The sequence below is a fragment of the Tachypleus tridentatus genome, chromosome 11, assembly GCF_004210375.1.
Source record: "Tachypleus tridentatus isolate NWPU-2018 chromosome 11, ASM421037v1, whole genome shotgun sequence".
Classification (NCBI taxonomy): domain Eukaryota; kingdom Metazoa; phylum Arthropoda; class Merostomata; order Xiphosura; family Limulidae; genus Tachypleus; species Tachypleus tridentatus.
In genome coordinates this window covers 64,617,487-64,638,745 of record NC_134835.1, presented here as the reverse complement: position 1 = coordinate 64,638,745, position 21,259 = coordinate 64,617,487, and the positions used below count along the sequence as shown (strand labels likewise).

Genomic DNA, 21,259 nt, shown 5'->3' with positions numbered 1-21,259 from the left:
ATGTGACGGTCAGCAAAAGAGATGTTGGTAAAAGAGTAGCTCAAGAGCTGGCGGTGGGTGGTGATGACTAGCTGCCTTCCCTCTAGTCTTACACTGCTAAATTTAGGACGGCTAGCGCAGATAGCTCTCGTGTAGCTTTGCGCGAAATTCCAAAACAAACAAAAGGCAAGATATAAATATATTAATTAAAAATAGACAGAGAACAAGATAGACAGCCTTGTAGAAAAGAAAGACAAAAACGTAAAAAAACGTTAGACTAATCGAATATGTTATTTAAAGAGAAATATATAAAAACAAGTAAAGTGATAGAAGAAAAGAAAGACATATCACAAGAGAAATTCTGGCGAGATAAACAGTCTGATAGATAAATGCGTAAAGTAGAGAGACCAATGGATTTTTAAAAAAATTCTGGAAAGTGTGTATGATGAAAAGCTAGTGGAGAATTTATAAACCTGACACTTTAGTAACCCGAAGATCCCTTTTAATATAAAATGTTTTCGGGGACCTCCAAACTTATTGATGCTCTTTATTTTGGAAAAAAAAAATCTCTCTGCACGAAAATGTATATTATTAAATTAAATGTTTAAGTCATGTGGATGTAATTTTAAGAAAAATATTTTATTTCATATTTCTTAAAATATTTTTTTTGAAATTTCAGAAAAGCGTTGGTGAAATAAAAAAAATATATAATGGAGTTGATAGGTAAATGAAGAGACGGATAGCTATACAGATACACTGACAACTGGGTAGATAGTCTGATACATAGATGGATAGATAAATAAAGATTAAGTGGCAACTAATTAGATAATTTGGTAAATATCAAGAAACAAACAGCTGGACGCTAAGTCTGGTGTTATATAAATAAAAACAGCTACCGTGTTTCTCCGAAAATAAGACAGGGCTTATATTAATTTTCACCCAAAATATGACACTAGGGCTTATTTTCGGGGGATGTCTTATTTTGATATATTAAAAAAATGAAGTTACAAAGTAAAACTATTAAACTAACCATTTAAAATAAACTATTATTAAACTATTAAACTAACTGATTAATACTCAAACAAACTAATTAACTAACTATTAAACTAATTAATAAATTATTTTTTTTATTTCTTTCCTCTTCCTGCCACTCTTAACTAGGGCTTATTTTAAGGGTAAGGCTTATATTAAAACTATCCCCAAAAATCACACTAGGTCTTATTTTATGGGTAGGTCTTATTATCGGAGAAACACGGTAGTTCAGTAGAATCTTACATGCATCAGAACACGTGTTATTGTTGAGTAGAATGTTATATAAATCAAAACACGTGATATTGTTGAGTAGAATGTTATATAAATCAAAACACATGATATTGTGTCGTGCGGCCAAGACAACATGCAGGACACATTGCGTTCTATTATCACGAGTAGTAGTTTAGCAATTTTACACTTTTTGTCGCTCGGGCTGTGGTAATCCAACCTAACATATATTTTCAGTTGATATACTCTACTAGACCCTTACTTCAAATACCAGTTTTCAAGGCAATCTATTCAGGAATACACAAGATATAAAATCTCTAATTTTGATTGAGTTTCCAATTTTCGCATTCACACCATAAGTGTAGAAACTTTATGTGATTGAAAAACTTTTATGAATTTTTTTACAAAACTAGTGCACTTATAGACCTTTACAGCTTACAGTTAGCTGTCAAATATGATCTAAATATGTGCAAAATTATTCAACAAAAACCGCTCAGTTTTGACCAAAATTTTTGGGCACGCCTACAAAAAAGTCACGAGAGATATCGATTAAAACGTTTTACTACAGCTTCAACTGAGAGTAAAAGAAAATATTTCTTTTAGTCTTTGTCATTCGAATTAAAGATGATTGATTTAGAGCAGCAAAACTATAAGGTGAAAGGATGTGTAGGTATATAAGCATTGGTTAGGCCAAGTAAACTAGATTTTCTAGGTTAAGTTTTTAAAAGAATCATACAGATGAACGGTTATTATTCATTGCCAATTTTTCAGCACAAATTTGCTAAATTTTATGAAATTATCTTATTAAAGAGCGTTTAGTGCCACATGATATTAGCCTAAGCAATTAAAGTAAATAATGATGCTTGACACGGGCGATGACAAGAAGCTGTCAGTTTAGACTCCATGGCGTTGCTATCAAGGAAGCTATAAACAATGTTTTAGGGAAGGAAACTGCCACCATATATTTTTAAAAAACTCTGTTTGGTCCAGTAGATTATAATTCTGTTCCGAATAATGCATTCTACAGCTAATGTGAGTTATTATCGAGTGTTGCTTACTTATATCTTGTGGTTTGTTGGTGTGTGTTGAGAAAAAATCATGATATTTAATCAAAAGCACCTTAGGTTTGAAAAAGGTCAAACTTAAATAAAAGCAATCAAAATTGGCAACCAAACTGTTAGCTACACTTATACCATTGATAATAATTTTACAGAAAATATTCATTCATTAGTTAGCTATGTCCCGAATTTGTTTTACCCAACACCATGCCCCATTAGTTAGCTAGACCGAATATGCTATCATCATGCTATAAGTTGAACAAAAAAACGAGGCCTGGCTAACTAATGAATGAATATTTGCTGTAAAATTATTATCAATACTATTAGTGTTAACTACCAGTTTGGCCGCCAACTTGGATTTCATTTCTTTATATCACATGCTCAATCCTTTTTCGGAAGCACCTTTTTTTCCCACCTAAGGTGTTTTTAATTAAGTAAATATATACATAAATAGGTAAACTGATTAACGGATAAATAAAAAAGAAAGACTAATCAATAAAAAGAACGAGAGATAAAAAAATAAAGAGAGACGGGCTGCTGGATAAATAACTGCATATACATAGCAAATACAGAGAGACAACTAGATTTATAATCTGATAGGTATACATATAAGTGAAGAGTTAGATTGTTAACTAGAAATTGTTTTTTACGTAAGGTTCAAGATAAATTCCACTTATGCTGACATAATATTCAAATACTGTTTTTTCATTTACGAAAGAATAAATAAAACCTAATTGTTTGTTGAAATTATAACTTATTTTTTATGAGTTATTGAATTTTGTAGATCAGATTATATAGATTGCACTGTTGTTAATTCGTTCTGTGATGTTCTTCTTTCAGGTTTCGTGAGACGCCCTTTGTAAACTGTGCAACGAAATTTTAGTATTCAGCATGTAAAATTAATAACATATCCATATATCATGTGTATATAATTAAGGAACACGAGATTCTGTTTGTCTCAGCGAAATAAAGATTTGCTCTTGTTCTTTATTTCAAATCTTTGAGTTATTTTTACAATATTTCAATAATATTGTTATTCATATCTATGTTATTACTTTCACCTGAATCCATGTTTCAATATCTACTTGCTGTTTGAACACCCTGATTCCCTCATTTTTGACAATATGATTTACAACTTTTCACGTAACCTTGATAGTATATTAATGAAAACAAATCGAAAGGATGATAAAGGTAGTGGAGAGAGGCAGCCAATTAAAAAGCTGGAAGTTTGTTGAGTCGATTTACTTAAAAGAAATTGTAAATGGTCTTTGAAAGCAAGGTGTTCAAAATGTTTTACTTAGTTATTGGTTCTCATGAAGTAGCAATGGTGGTTTCTTACGAACGTGTAATTTACAATCGTATGGGAATTTTGTGACATATAAAACATAAAGCTAAGTCCTGCTATGCAGAATATTTCAGCAGCAATAATATAGATCAGTTCATTAAAGACTAACAACATAAATACTGTAAGACTCGCACAATTCATATTTGAAAACTCACGTGGTTTGTAAGTCCACAATATAACGAAGTACTTGGATATACAGTTACCATCCATATGTTCTTATTAAGCTTGTATGACAAATTTTTTCTTACTCTCAACATTTAATCTTCGGCGGTTCAAAAGCATTGTTTGCTTCTTTTCGGTTATTCACATAAAGCTAATAATGATTCGCTCTCTGAGCTAACCGTAAATAATTTTGATCCGATGGTTTGTTTGTAATTAACCACAAAGCTACTCAATGGACTATCGTGTGCTATGCTCACCACAAGTATCGAAAACCGGTTTCTAGCGTTTTAAGTCCGAAGACATTCCGCTGTGCCACTAGGGGGCTTGAACCGATAGACCACTCTTGGTTTACTGTTATCTCGTTGAATAGAAGGATATGACAGTGATACCACCAACGACTCAAACTGTAAAGCGTATTTTTGTTTCTCTTAATGATAGCGGGATATGAATGATAGACCCATAGATCCACAGCCCGGATGCTAATTACAAGATCACGCACGAACCGTTTAGAAGAACACAGATTTAAACAGTAAAATACTTGTTTGTTTGTTTTCCACACAAGAGTTATTGCTGTTTCTGTTTAGAACTATCAACTCAGGTGAGATATCTTAAAATTGTCTATAGAGCAGTAAACTAGTGAGGCTGAACAGAATTAAAGAAACGGTTTTAACAGCAGTAAACTAGTGAGGCTGAACAGAATTAAAGAAACGGTTTTTGCAGCAGTAAACTAGTGAGGCTGAACAGAATTAAAGAAACGATTTTTACAGCAGTAAACTAGTGAAACTGAACAGAATTAAAGAAACGATTTTTACAGCAGTAAACTAGTGAGGCTGAACAGAATTAAAGAAACGGTTTTTACAGCAGTAAACTAGTGAGGCTGAACAGAATTAAAGAAACGGTTTTATTATTTTACAGCGATATAAATATTTTCAATATATTATAAGACAGTTGATAAATTCCATATTTATAAAGCAAACAACAGTGTTCAATATGCTATTTTACATTCTTAAATAGAGAATTTCACTAAACCTATCTAGCCTAATTTGACCATTTCAAAGATCCAGCTTTTATTGTTAAATATGTTTTGAATAATTACCTTTACTTAGCCCTTGCTTTATTCTCTTAATCAAGTAACTAGGGAATTTACCACACATAGGAAACAAACTTATTAGTCTAAATTACGCACAACGCATCGACTGACGTTTCATTTTCACAAGCATTTACACGTCTATTGTTTAACACTAAAACAATGTGCGTGTGCATGTATATCATACAACGTTTCATAAAATGTAGTTAAATATCACTCACTTGACAGAAAACTCAGAAACACTCAAAGAAATTCTTCGTTTAATAAAATGAAAAACAGATGTAACATCAGCTTATTTTATTAGCTTAGGTCTGAAAGTTCTTGTGTCCTATAATTGCTTGAATTTCATGGCACTGTGACTCATTGATAAACTATCTGTTCTACATTTTTATTTTTGGGACAAAGGTTATTTTCTGTACTCGTTGGTGGTGTTAGTCCTGCGCCACCTGCTTTACTGACAAACATCACTTACATTAGAGTTGTAAAAGTTATTGTTCACCTGTTCCCATACATTATAACCTACACTTCTAGGCGTGATTCAGGTACCTTAGGTCTGCTTAAGTACGATGAGTACAGTCCTAACAGTTGACTTGATGCTGATAACCCACTAGTCAGAGCGGACGCTGTCGGTGGTCCCAAGCTGTGGTCCCGCAAAACGGAGGGTTCTCCTCCTACTGCAGAGGAAGAGAAAAGGCTTCCATCCGGTGGCTTCAGATAAGGATTTATGAACAAAGAACTAGCCGCAGTGCAGGTATGTCGTGTAAGGTCTACTGACTCCGAACTGGAGGGACAGTTGTATCCAGACGGGCCGCAGCCACATGGCATGAGGTAGGCCGAGAGTGGCACGCTAGGATACAGGGTCGCCGCTGCGGTTGGATATCCGTTACAGCTAAGAGATGATGTAGGAATACTGCTAGGACTTACCGGCTTAAAGGAATGGCTAGAGGCGGAATCAGGGCTTGGGGTCCCAGGTAGGACATGTCTGGTCTTAATAGCAGTGTCCGCCGGTGACCACCGTTCACCAACACCGGTAGAGCTCATAGTTGGAACTCCAACAAGGTTCCCCGGATTGTCTATAGCATGAGTGACGAAAGGAAAAAGTCCTGGAACATGCGTCGGCAGTGTCGAAGTAGGACCGAGAAGACCTCTGGTGAAGCTGCTACCAAGATAATCCATCGGAGCCGGGATGTAAGGTAATGGAAAAGGGAAGCGGTCTCTTTTCGACAGACTTTTAGGTTTACGACGAGGTTTGTATTTATAGTCCGGGTGTTCCTGCATGTGCATCGCTCGTAGTCGCTTAGCTTCTTCAATAAAAGGCCGTTTCTCAGCCTCAGACAGATTTTTCCACTGAGCGCCCAGCCGCTTGCTGATCTCTGAGTTGTGCATCTTCGGATTCTCTAAGGCGATCTTTCGCCGTTGAGCGCGAGACCACACCATGAAAGCGTTCATGGGACGCTTTACGTGTTCGTCCTTACTACTAGAACATGGTTTGGAACCTGACATGTTAATCTTAGGTATACCTTAAGAGAGTGACTACTGTGTGTGAAGAGTGTGTGTTTTCCCTCTCTTCGGCTTTCGCGAATTGAAGCCCTTTATTTTACGAAACTTCAAGAGACATTTTTATTCCGTGTAAATAAACTAATAATTACAAATGCACTCAACAAGTTTTCACACAAGTTTTAACACATGCTTCCAAACGGGTGGGGGCACTGGTGAGTTCACACAGGACTCGAGGAAAAGCTCTTTTTCAATTGAGCCTCACACGGGTTTGTCATACCGCAAACATTCATGTGCTCTTGGGGTGAACCGACAAACGTTATTCTCGCCAACAGCGCGCTACGACTCGTGTTCCGTGAATTAATCGACCAACTCGACCTTGTTTGCTGGGCTGCCCTTTCACCACTTGTAATGGATGCTGATTGATTTTTCAGGGCCGGTTGCGACTCCACGCCACTTTATTTACTGCAAGCACGTGCAACATAGCGCGAGGCGTATTTTATCAGAACTAGCCAAGTGTGTAACAACCAATCAGCAGGCGCTTTACACTTTTAACATTGTGTGTCAGATAGCGTTTGTTTCTGTTGGCTCTGTCGTTAGTCTTAAGAACTACGAAATACGCATGCACAGAATACATTCGACGTTATACAGGATTCAATAAACAGAAATTTCACAGACCGCTAATTTTCCAGAATAAACCATTCAGAGGAGTTTTAACTAATCATTAAACATCCTGTCATAATAATGGCTACCTCTACTTTGCAGAAGAACACAATATTTCTATGTACTAAAGCCAATTACTTGATTTAGCATACAGCGATGAATATCTACAGAGGGCGCCACGTTACAGCTTAGTGTTTTGTTTTGTTTTTTTAATCACGACACTTGTCATAAAACCTCCAGAAACAAAATCAAACTCATCAACTAATTATTCAGATGAAAAGGCAGAGGGATTCGACCTCTCAGGCGAGGAAAACAGAATAAGCAAAAAGTATTTGTTTGTTTTCTGAATTTTGCGCAAAGCTATACGAGGGCTACCTGCGCTAGCCGTCCCTAATTTAGCAGCGTAAAACTAGAGGGAAGACAGCTAGTCACCACCACCCACCGCTAACTCTTGGGCTACTTTTTTACCAACGAATAGTGGGATTGACCGTCACACTATAACGACCCCACGGTTGAAAGGGTGAACATGTTTGGTGTGACGGGGATTTGAACCCGCGACCCTTGAATTACGAGTCGAGTGCCTTAACCACCTGGCCATGCCGGGCCAGCAAAAAGTATACCACAGCGTAACAGGTCAGACACATGAAAATATGAGGCTTATAAATGAGCAAAAAAACCCACAAAAGACAAGAAGTTTAAAAACAGATAAAAGTTATTGAGTAGACAAAATACACAAAACAGTGTTTAATGAAATAACCTCAAGAAAAACGTCCGTTTTAATTCATGAGAAATTAAAGTCCAATACTTCCTCGTCAGGAAATCTATACTTTATGAGTAAATTGTAAACTTGTAAATAATACACTATGTAGTTAGATTACACTTCACGAGATAGGCAAGCACTCAGGTACCCTACAGTTCTTATAATTTCTCCAAACTTGACTTGTCACACTGGTACTTGGCTTGAACTCTGAGGGTTGCGAGTTCGAGTCCACATGTCATCAAACATGCTTTCCTTTCAATCTTGGGAACGTTATAACGTGACAGTTAATTTGTTGGCAAAAGAGTAGCCCAAGAGTTAGCAGTGAGTGGTGATGGCTAACTGATTTCCCTCTAGTCTTTCACTGCTAAATTAGGAACGACTGCCGCATATAGTCCTCGTGTAGCTTTGCTAATTCAAACCAAGGCGTACTTTCTGTAATCCACTAACACACATCTCCTATCACTGTAAGAGATTCTCATCCATGAGTAACAATTAACAATGAAAATATTTCATTAACTTCATGTTGAGGTTCTTGTTTTTACAAGGTGTAAAGATGTTACAAACACGCTTCCTAAAATTTCCAGTAACTCAGAGGTTTTGATAACATTTGAGCTTGACAAAAAACAAACAAAACACTTTGCATAAAGAAATTCTTCAATCTGTTGTTTTTCTAAAGAGTCCCGAAGAAAATATTTACACAGATTCTCCCGATAGATTCTGTGATACGTAATTGAAAAAACAATTTAAAGAAACAGCTTCGATCAACTATTTAGACGCAAAGCACAAAGAAATTTTTTGAGACATAATTTAATAAAAGGAAATGAAGAGAAACGCACTATAGGGAAAGTGGTTTCTAACACGCACGCTTTTTAATGTGTCATGAAAAATCTGCTTTCACATATTGCACAAAAATAAAGATTGTTGAAAATGTTTTTTTTCCAACAAAAAAGTGTAATAAAAATAACTAATCACCTACTCTATAACATGTGTCATGGATAAACTGTTTATCCGTATTCCACAAAATGATTATTTGAATGGTTGATGTTTTTAAACGTGTAATGAAAAGAATTACACTTCGAAGAAAGAGATTCTCTACCACATACTCTTTGTAACGTTACGAACAAAGTACTTACAAGTAATTCACAAAGAGACTCTGTAATACATAGGTTTTACGAAACATATTGGAGAAAAAGTACACATGAACTTTGAAAAAGTAGTTTCTGTAACATAATATTTCTAATGGGTTATAAAGAAATCATTTACAAAGACATTGCTGGATATACAATTTTAATAAATGGGAATAAAAATAAGCTACATCAGCTCTTTGGAAAATAAGATTCTTCCATGTTAATACGTACTTTTTGAAACGTATAATGACGGAAGTATTTTCACGTACTACAAAAAGAGCTCCTGTAACAAGTAGATGTTGCAAAGTGTAATGAACTAATTGAAGATATATAATTCTGAATACTTGCATGAGGACGCTACTTATAAATAGTTCACAAAGATATTCTGTAATATATTGGTTCATATGAAGATAAATTAAGAAGATATCACACACATTTCCGAGAAGAAAATTCTCTAACATTTAACCTTCGTTAAGCGTCATGAAAAACTAGTTTCACATACTGCACAAAGAACTTTTTTGCCATGTAGTTTTTAGCAAAATGAATGAATATTAAAGACATGTTAATAAAAGACCTCTCTGAAACGTATTCCACGAAAACTGCTATGAAGAAACTATTTTACACACTCCACAAAGTGACTGAATGACACGTTTGTTTTTATGTAACAAACACCATTACACACACTTCGGTGAAAGAAATTCCCTAACACGAAAAACTTCAAAAACTGTGATTAAAAAAAACAGCAACAAACTACTCAGGTTGTTTGCTTGATGTAAAGCTACATAATGGGCTATCTGCACTTTGTCCATTGCAGAAAATCGAATTCAACATTTCAGCGTTGCAAGTGCATAAAGTTAACATTAACCCGTCAGAGTAACACATACACAACAAAGTTCTGAATAGATTTATTGGAGGTGCAGATTATATTTTGTGTTTGAGCCTTTAAAATGTATCTAGCTATTTATTTCCTGAGAAGCTCAGAAGATTTTCAAGCAAAATGGTAAATTGTATAAACACCCATTACCTGATATCCATACTTAAGGTTGTTCTAAACCTCTTCTGTCACCCAGGTTCCATTAAAACCTCATTCTTCGTCCAAATACTGAAAAGCAGTGGTAATTGTTTTTATACAGAGATTCATACTTAAAAAGTTCCTTGTCCAAGACTTCCCAATAGAAGATGTGGGTGATAAAGTTTTTTGGTGGTTTTTTTTTTGGGGGGGGGGATAACATTTTGCATTTGACAAATCCAAATTAAGATTTTAAATCAGAGACATTAATAGTGAATATAACTGGATATCAAACAGGGTGTTCACAGTAATTATTGGTCCAAGGATAGAGTGACGGACGTAAATTCGATGTATTTAACGCAATCTCCTTCCTTTACGTCGCACAAGAGTCTTGTGGCGTTGGCTCTACCTCCATGAAAAGTACCACGGGCGTCAAAACCACGAACCACTTCATGCTCTGTAAGGTAATACTGTAAATCAATATTATATTTCTTCATTACGTTAAATTCTTGTTCCCGGATAACGACAATCTGGTAACCAAGAGGTTCAACTTGTTGTTCACACTATCCTGAGTTCGTATTTATTATTACCCTCCATCAGGATACTTAAGATATTTAACTTACATAATCCAGTAGACTTTACAAATATACCTCTTTGTAAAATTGTAGATGTTATAGGTGACTGACTGGTACGGTGATAAGCTAGCTCTGTAATACAGTTTCTTTGTTTGTTTTGCTACAGTCTAGAAAACAACTGATTTAATATTTGTTAGCATCAGTGTCGCAGACCTATTTGTAAAAGAGTGTTAAAAAATACATCTACTTAGTTACAAGACTGCCCGTATTTTTTGTGTTTGGTAACTTTGTCCATATTGGTATATTTAGTTTATTCCAACCTTCCAAGTTTGATATAAACGGTTGACTATAACTTTAAACAATTGATCTAAAATCATATCCTTTCGAAAACTTTAGTTTTGTAAAGTCAACAAATTATTCTAAACGTGTGATACCAGTCTTACTTAGACAGTGGTTTAACTTATATGATTTATGCTGTTTAACTTTAGACAGTAATGAAGGATTACAACATGTGTTATTTATTATTCAGGAATATAGAAAACGTAGATACGACAGGAACTGGATGTGTACGTGTGGATAACCAGCTTATAGGGGATATTTAATTAGAATCACAGTAGTATTAGAAGTAGATAGGATAAATATTAAAAGTAGTAAGCTTAGACTCTGAAAGTGAAGATGTAGAACAGATCATAAAGAAACTAATTTTAATGTTAGGAACGTTAATTATGAATGATTACCCGATTATTTGGTGAGCTGTTAAGTTTGCTTCTTACAAGCAGTTAGTTATTAGTTTGATTTGACAACCTTTGTCTTTATTTTGAAACATGAAGGGATTGTTATATTTCTCTTACTGTTACGAATACTAAATATTTTTGTAAAATTTTAATTAACGTTTTAAGGTGCAAAATATCAATATTTATTGCTATGTTAATGTAATCTCATAAATGTAATAAAGTTTTAGGCTAATAATATGAATAGATATTAGACGAAAGCTAAATAACTACATTAGCAATGTTATTGTAATATACATCGTTGAAGTATAAGACTTTGATCGTTGAAGTTTAACGTTGCGTTGTGTCATGTGATTATTTTAAAATACATTCTGGACAAGTTTCAACGAAAAAATCGAAGTAGCTGTTCCAATATGGACACAACGTAGAAATGTCGAAAAGTTGTATGAAAGCCAATAAAGTCATACATAAACTAAATAGTCCATTTTTTTCATCAAATACGTGGGTGGACAATAACTTTTATATTATAGACCTGATATATTTAGAAATAATAAAAAAATACATTTATTTTTATATTCTGCTCTGAAACAGATTACACTGTTGAGTAGAGTTGAAGGTCAGTCTTTGGTCAGTGACTCACAAGGTACATGTTCAGTATATATGTATGATTCGAAATGTGCCACTATTTATGGAATAAATCGTAAGTAACAACGACCCGAGGAACTGATCAACGAAAAGACGTACATTTCAAATAATGTTACGCATAAAACAGTAAGTGTACATACTTCCGATTTATATGTTAAGGAAAACGTTGCATTTGGGCAATCTTGAATTAGAATAAATTATTTCCTATACATTTTAATAAGGAGAGGGTTACATAAAAAAATTATAACACTTAAGAGTGAAAATTAAAGTATATATATATATAGATAGATAAATAGATATATTGAATAAAATACAACTTTAAACAATCCTACTGCCTACGAAATATCATTTCCTTTTAGAAATACTGCATGATATTTGGGTACTGTGATATATGAGATAATTATCTACTGTCTGAATGTGTTAGGTTAATGAAAGACAGACCTTTTCACGGTTGTGAATTTAAAGGATACTACATGAATATTAATAAATGAGTGTGTAGTAAAGTTAAGCTGTACTAGTACTAATTCTTAATAGCACATTTTGAAACTACCTGACTCCTTGTGATATATATTGAAACTATCCCCCTGGTAGTACTGTGTGAATCTTTCGGTGTTCGACATTACAGATCGGTAAGCCTAAATGTACACTTTAGAAAACCTCAAAACTCTCAATGAAACACACAGTAATATTTATACACGGAAAGCAACATTTTTCCTTGTGATTAGTGGACATGTGGCATGACTGTTAAACTCTCCTGATTATTTAAGTGAGGGAACGAACATTGCATTGTTGAATATGTGAAAAAAAACAACTGAATTATTTACTTTTAGCTTACTGAAAGTGAACGAAAACCATGACCCAGTGGATTTTGTATAGAAATTGTGTTACACGTGAATCTATTATAATATACTTTTAATACCAACAATTTCTGTGATCTTGGAAATGTAATTAGAACTACATTACGTAATGATGCTGTGTGGAAAGCACTGAAACCGTATATAAGAAATCTTCAACACATAATTTGTTTTATCCTAACTTTAAATCGTAATTTAGAACCTGCAAATTACTATTGAATAGAGTTCGTGTTTGTTAAATTAAAGAAACTCTTAATAAACCCGTCACCTGATTATCTTAACAAGTATTTATATTCTGCTTTGAATAACTTTGAGTATTATTAAGCTTTATAACAAGTCTGAAACATAGGATTACGAAAAACAAACAAATATATTAAAGCAACTTTTCAGAAGTCAACGCTGCTGCATCAGTGTATTCAGAATCTTTCCGTTGTCTGGCACTTACTATTCCAACATTGATCGAATAAGTTAATCCTGAATTAGTTTTTGGTTGAAAGTACGAAGATGTCAAGTCATTCTTGGCTTTCTTTCATGGAGAAAAACCTTTTATCAAGACATCTTTTCAGCAAGTATTACAAAGATCGCCTGATCTTATATGTTTAAAGAAATCGAACAAGTATCGAGAAATTGAAAGACGGTTGCAAGTCCCTGGGGGGTCGTCTTCTTGTTCGTCTGTTACCCAACTCTTAATTCCTATATCTCCTTGAATAAGACCTGTTTAAAACTCTATCTTAAGCTTTGGAATCATTTTAACTGGTTTCATTTCTTGTATTCGCGAGAGCTCTACAAAACTGCCTTCACTTTGCAACAAAACTTCTTTTGAAAACTGAACCTTTGTCACTGAAGGGACCTCGTGAATCCAATTAGTTAAATTTCCTAAGTTTGAGAAAAGGAGAAAAAAAAATAAACATGAGAGAAAACACGTCATAAAAAGGTTCACAGCTTTATAAACTTTGATGCAAAATATAATTCTGAGTTACACAGGATAAAAGGTAACAATGAATAGACAAAAGGTTTTTATTTTCACAAGTCTGCAAATATTGGAGTTGAATACGTAAAACGAAATAAAGACTGAATGATATAAAACTAGGCATGAACTCGAGTCGATAGAAATGATTTCATTTAAATGAATTTATAAAAGATAAAATATCACACCAAGAAATGAAATAAAACATTATTGGAGTCATACAATGATCTTAAACTAAGCATACAATTCATGCTATACAAACTTTATCTAAAGCGAATATTCTAAGAAAAAACATTGCATTATTTGAAATGTTAAGTCAATGTCCTTTAAATCTTACGCCAAATTTTGTTAGTTTTAATCACAAGATGAAATTAGATCCGTAATGTTCCCCGAAAACATTTTTGTAGCAAAGTTTTGAAAATAAAAATGATATTTAGTATACAGGACAAATTAATAAGTCAGAAATAATCATTTAAGTAGATCGACATAGAAGTTTAGTAAAATAGAAGACACAAAGTAAGCCACTGCCATGTTTTGATAAAGCATTTTTACGCTATACATGATCTACTTTCACACTATAAACTGCACACTGATATTTTTACGAGTCACATAGTACCCGATTTCAAGGTGTTCAACTTTTAAATAATGGAATTTTAGAAGCACTTAAACTACAACATTTGTAGCACAAGGTTTATCACAAGTATGCTCAGGTTATCTTAAATAGTTAATATATATCTATATTCATAAATCTATGTTCATGGAATCCTTATGAATAGGATGATCATAAAGAAAACAACCTTACTAACACATCAGCATAACAAAGAACGAAAGATTGAAGAATTAAAACATTATAAAAACCCTCTAGTTTTGGTAGATCAAGGTACAGGGTAAAACTTGAGAATGAATAGTTTGACCTGTCGAATCTAGTGGGAGTTTATGTTTTGAGAATTCTTAATTTGTGGCTGGATTACACTGTTGTGTAACTATAGTTTTGTTTCTTTATGAAATTACACAAATAGTTTCCTTTTCTTCAAGTAGAATTACCATACCTAAGAAGTTTGTGTATCGTGTTGAAATCAGGAGTATTTTCAAAATAAAATCTATTCCCATATTTCCACCAGTGGCACGTTAATGATATTCGGTCTCATTCTCCAAATTAAATCTAAATCTCAATTTCCATTACCGAATTCACGCGAAAATATTATATTTTATACATCCGGAAAAACAGACAGGCAGGCATTAAGTATGATATTTTATTTAAGTAAGAAACATTTATTGTGAAACCTTGAATTATAATAAGCTAATCAGAAATAACCATCACAGGCTAGAAGCTAAAAATTATATAAATATCGAATTGTACTGGAAACATTTCGTTGTATGTATATTGTTCAGTTTGGTTTGTTTTGAATTTCGCGCAAAACTACATGAGGGCTATCTGCGCTCGCCGTTCTCAATTTAGCAATGTAAGACTAGAGGGAAGGCAGCTAGTCATCACCACCCACCGCCAACTCTTGGGCTACTATTTTACCAACGAATAGTGGGATTAACCGTCACATTATAACGCCCCCACGGCTGAAAGGGCGAGCATGTTTGGCGCGACGGGGATGCGAACCCGCGACCCTCAAATTACGAGTCGAACGCCTTAACCCACCTAGCCACGCCGGGCCCTATAGAGTAATGCATTCTGTATGTAATTCTTGTGAAGCCTGATATTTAAACAGTCTCGAGTAAACGTTCGATGACTTATGAATAAAAATACGAATATATTTCATCATCCACAGGCAATTATTAGTGAAAGACAATTAATTCAACCAAGAATGATCTTATAATTTATCCAAACAAGTAAAGGAATACATTAATTAAGTTTTAAAAGTTATGTAAGTGAGAAATAGGCTTGAAACTACGTCTCAACTGTATTATTTCATATAATTAAATTATTTATGCAGAAACTCTAAGTACTTGAAATTTTGAAGGCAAAATAAAGTAAGATCTTGAAGAAGTTTTATTTAAATGCAGTTGACATAATAGTGGGATTCACCGTCACATAACGCCCCCACGGCTGAAAGGGCGAACATGTTTCGTGTAACTGGGATTCGAACCCTCGACATTAAGATTACGAGTCTAGTGCCTTAACCACCTGGGTATGCTGGGCCACAGCGTTCAGAGAAAAGTACTTTCTACAAATCAGACCCATATAATACTGTAGATTATTGTTCCAGAAAAGATGAATAATAAGTTCTGTATAACATATTTTGTAATATGTGTATTGTTCAAAATATTGTAAGGTTCCCTCTAGAGACAAGATGAATGTCAAATATGTATAAATCACTTTCTATGTATGAACATTGTTAAAAAGACTGTAGATTATTGTTCCAGGAAAGATGAATAATAAGTTTTGTATAAAATATTTTAATGATACCAGGAAAACACGCAGATTGAACAAAATCAACTAAAGAGAAAATATATAAATCCCTACAACGCGAACACTTTCGAAAAGCGGATCTTTCTTCATCAGGGGACAAATAACTTATCCCCTGATGAAGAAAGGTCCGTTAACTGAAAGAGTTCAGGGTATATGGTTTCATACTTTTGTATAAGATATTTTGTTAGATGTACTTTATTCAGAAAAACACTGATTAATCCTATAAAACAGATACAGCTGAAGGTATGTAGAAGTCCTATTGTTTTTACAGAACCAATAGAGTGTTTTATCTTCAAATCTTGTATTACTACCATCAGGGTACAATAGGTCAGTGAGCTTATATATAAAGACTGCGAAATCAAATCCATGACAGTCCTTAGAGACTACAACAAATCCTTGTACACTGATGAACATTAAACATGGATCATATGATATCTTAACTTTTATGACTTCAGTTTTTCACTTTACTGTGAAAAAAATATTACTTGGGCATCTTATATATATATATATATATATGGTAGAGGTTTGATGCGGAGGGTGGCAAATTAAATTTGTTTTTTTTATAACAGGGGCCAAGAAGCCATTGAGTTAAGTTTTTATTGAATACAGCTTTTACAGAGAGATGCTTCTTTTTAAAAAAGTGTCTTTTATAACGTCTGCCCTACGATTAAGACAAACATTTAGAGCAAAATACCAGCTGTGTAAAGATAAAGTAAGAACTTGTCTGGCCTTGTTTTTCTACCACAGTTCTCCGGTTAATTTACATCCCTGCTTAACTGCCTCAATAGTAAATAATATTTGGTCAAAAGGGACATGTTCTGTAATATTTGGTCAAAAGGGACATTTTCTGTATTATTGGATAAAAAAGGGACATGTTCTATAATATTTGGTAAAAAAGGGACATGTTTTGTAATACTTGGTAAAAAGGGACATGTTCTGTAATATTTGGTAAAAAGGGACATGTTCTTTTGTCTTTTAATCAATTTTATAAACAATTAATTAAAGTTATTCGCAACAATAGTTGTAGGTTTACAATTAGCTTTAAAGGCTTTAGAAAGTGTAATTTCACTTGAAAATTCAGCTATAGTGACAAAATTCCAACAGAACTCAAAAGAATGACAATCTTCACGCAATATAATATTTTAGAAATATTTTGTATATGTGTCAAATATTCAGTAATTATTTCGGTATACCTCACCTATATATATATATTCAATTGAAGAATATGACTAGTAATCACTGCATGACATCAGAAAAATAGATTTGGTTTATTTTGAATTTCGCGCAAAGCTACACGGAGCTATCTGCGCTAGCCGGCCCTAATTTAACAGTGTTAGACTAGAGGGAAGGCAACTAGTCATCACCACCCACCGCCAAATCTTGGTCTACTCTTTTAGCAACGAATACTGAGATTGACCGTTACATTACAACGCCCCCACAGCTGAAAGGACGAGCGTGTTTGGCGTGAGGATAATTCAAACCCGCGATCCTCGAATTACGAGTCGAGTGCCTTAACCACCTGGCCACGCCGGGCCCAGACAAATATAACTAATATTACCATGAAAGCTTCTCTCTATCTGTAGAATATATTGACTTTTGAGTAGTGACCTTTACCGGGTAAACCACTAAAATATTCAAACCCAACGAAGGTAATCGGATAGAGGCGGTCTATTTAATCCAAACTAAATAAGTAAACTAGTAAAGAGAGTGCGATACTTTATGTTCAATATAACACTATGTTGAAATATTGTTAGAGTTAAATTATTAAAAAAGCTGTGAGAAAATAAAAAGTCAGCGTTTTCAAAAAAAAAAAAGGACATCCAACAGCTTTTATCACACTTTGTTATGTTTCATTTTGTTTGTTTTACGGTCACTAAAAGTAATGATTTCCCCTATGAAACAGATACGGATTGAACAATGTACAAGTTGTACTATTATGTGTATATAAATATATGTATGTATTATAGAAAGCACATACTCTTCTTATGGAACATTTGTACGTTGACATATGTAGGTATTATTTATACACACGCGCGCATTAAACTAGTATATGTAACACTACTTTCTACAAGACAATTGAAAGTGTTGTAACAAGGTTAAATAGTCACATTGCTATTATTTAGTAAACTGCTTAGCGTGAAATTGTTTAGAATAAAACAAAACATGTTTGTGTAACCTTGTTTGGTAATGTAGTGTCAATAACTGAAGCTTCCTCAGTGTGAGATAAACAGAAAACTGCAACAGTGAATTATTGTATCTAAATAATTTCGTAGACTATACAAATGTGTATTTTATATTGTGGTTAGTGTGAATGTGAAGAGCTTGAGATCAAGAAAGACCACACATATAAACATGTCTGTTTGTTTGTTTTTGAATTTTGCACAAAGCTACACGAGGGCTATCCGCGCTAGCCATCCCTAATTTAGCAGCGTAAGACTAGAGGGAAGGCAGCTAGTCATCACCATCCACCTCCAATCCTTAGACTAATCTTTTGCCAATGAATAGTGAGATTGATCTTCACACATAACGCCCCCACCGCTGAAAGGGCGAGCATGTGTGATGTAACAGGAATTCGAACCTGCGACCCTCAGATTACGAGTCGAGCACCCTAACCACCTGGCTATGTCGAGAAGTAGAAATGTCAAACAGTATTTAGCAGACAGATACTGTTTAACACTAATGGAGATAAACTGGTCAATTATCAGTTCTTCAGTTGAAGTCTAACCGATCATATTGTTTTCCTTCTGTGTAAAAGCTAACGAGGCCGAACGATATTGTGAAGTACTTGAAATTAGAATATTTTAAAATAAGTATCGTCTTTTAATTCTGAAGAGAAATAAGATATCAGAAAGTTGGTCTTAGAACGAGAAATATATTGTGTTTTGATATAGTTTAAGTATTTGCGTATTTTTGGATAGTTATAGACTAATTATATCTCAAAAGATATGTGAGTTAACCCGAACAAGATTCAGTTTAAAGCCTGGTAAGCAATCATGGGTTATCGGCTGGATATTCAAAGTAGTCCCAGTTTTAAGAAGTTGTACAAAACTGTAACCATTTAGGAAATCTCTTTAAATTTTCGCAAAATTTTGAAAAACCAGAAGGCGAAAAAAAAAAGCATTAAAGAAATGAAATTAAATAACAGGATGCTAAAAACTATATAATTGGCAAAATTTTTAAGGTTGACTTCAGAAGAGCATCATAGAAAACTAACAAGCAAGAAACGTGACAGTAAAACAATTAAAAATATAATCATTAATGTGGCAGAAACATTCACTTACAAATAACAAAATGAACAGGAAGTTACAAAGTTGCTGAAACAGCAGAATCTATAGAGTGTTGTTGATTTGTTTGTTTGTTTTTTATTCCACGCAAAACTATACGAGGATATCTGCGCTAGGCATCCCTAATTGGGCATTGTAAGACTAGAGGGAAGACAGCTAATTATCACCACCCACCGCAGCTATTTTTACCAACAAATAATGGAATTGGTCGTAATATTATAATTTCTCCAATGCTGAGAGGGTGAACATGTTTTAGTGTGACGTGGTTTCGATCCCGCGTACCTCATATTACGAGTCGAGCTGTCCTAACCACCTGGCCATTCCGGGCCCTCGAAAGTGAGAAACAACTGGCCATGCAGGGACAAACATTGTAGAACGACAGTATAGTGTGATAGAAAACTTAAAGAGCAAAACCTGGAAGGTGTCCCGCGGATTGAAGAAAAAGTGTATCACAGCAGAAATGAAATCAGTGTTGAATTACAAAATATTGTGTACAATATCGCAAAACGTTAAATTCTTGTAATCCAAAAACGTGATGCTACGGTTAATAATCTCAAGATGCTAATGATTCTGAAATTGTATCCGAATATAGAAGTGTGAATTACCAAGACTCTATTGCTTGTTGTTCAGCACATGGCTACAAAATGAGTTATCTGTTCTCTGCCTACCATGGGTATCGAAAGCCGGTTGCTAGCGTGCAGACATACCGATATGCCACTGGGGGACACGGTTGTCCCTAAGTAAGAAGTATAATAGCATGGTGATAATATATAAACACGTGAATTAGGATTACAGTTAATGGTTTTTTTTATAATTTTTTTACATTTGTAAGTTATAGAATAGGAATGATAGAACCTAAGGGTAAATATTCACAGTAGTACCCTTATTGACTTAATAAAGTTTTCAAAGAATTTTAAACCTTAATTATTTATCTATGCAAAAAAGTAATGACTCCAATTTTTGTAAGCTCCAATAATCAGAAATGAAATGAAACTAATTGTAAAAGTTACAAAATATCATAAGATACAAAAAATGAAAAATATTTTTACAGTAGATTCTGTTTATTAATTGCATGCCCGTCATTGCCAGGTGGGTTAAGGCGTTCGACTCGTAATTTGAGGGTTGCGGGTTCGAATCCCGGTCACACCAAACATGCTCGCCCTTTCAGCTGTGAGGGCGTTATAATGTGACGGTCAATCCCACTATTCGTTGGTAAAAAAGTAGCCCAAGAGTTGGTGGTGGGTGTTGATGACTAGCTGCCTTCCCTCTAGTCTTACACTACTAAATTAGGGACGGCTAGCACAGATAGCCCTCGAGTAGCTTTGTGCGAAATTTAAAAAAAACAAAACAAAATAAGTATTAATTGTGTTCCTGACTGTATATTAACGTATCTGAAAAAAACACATTTTATATCACGTCGTTCACCATGGAAACAATGTATATTGTTATCCATTCCAAAATTCACTATCAGAATAACGTTAAATAAACTGTTATCCATGCCCTTTATTCAAACGTTTAGGAGGCCTAACGCAATGTTAAAAAATTAAGTGTTCTTAATCAGTGTCCGAAGGCAGTAATTTTGCGTGTGTTTTATAATATGACACATAAAAATAAACAATACAGTAACAAATATGCATTAATATTGTAATTAAAATACTGATAATGATACGTTATTCAAAACCTTTAATTAAATCCTCCCAGTGGTTCAGCAGTAAGTTTATAGGCTTACGACAAGAAAAATTGGCTTTCGATATCAGCAGTGGTCTGAACACAGATAGCTCGTTGTGTAGATTTGTGCTTCACACCATCCAAATCATGAAATAATATCAAAATT

At 34.1% G+C, this 21,259-nt stretch overlaps 1 protein-coding gene across 1 annotated transcript; it reads right to left on the bottom strand.

Moving 5' to 3' along the window:
- Window positions 1–3,295: 3,295 nt before the first annotated feature.
- Window positions 3,296–6,554, bottom strand: LOC143232330 (uncharacterized). The gene has a single exon (XM_076467607.1). It carries the CDS (start codon window positions 6,392–6,394, stop codon window positions 5,411–5,413), a length of 984 nt encoding a protein of 327 aa, XP_076323722.1. The 5' UTR covers window positions 6,395–6,554; the 3' UTR covers window positions 3,296–5,410.
- Window positions 6,555–21,259: the final 14,705 nt, after the last annotated feature.

What these genes read in the sequence shown, in the direction of transcription:
- LOC143232330 (XM_076467607.1), bottom strand. Translation starts at nt 6,394, where the DNA reads ATGTCAGGTTCCAAACCATGTTCTAGTAGTAAGGACGAACACGTAAAG.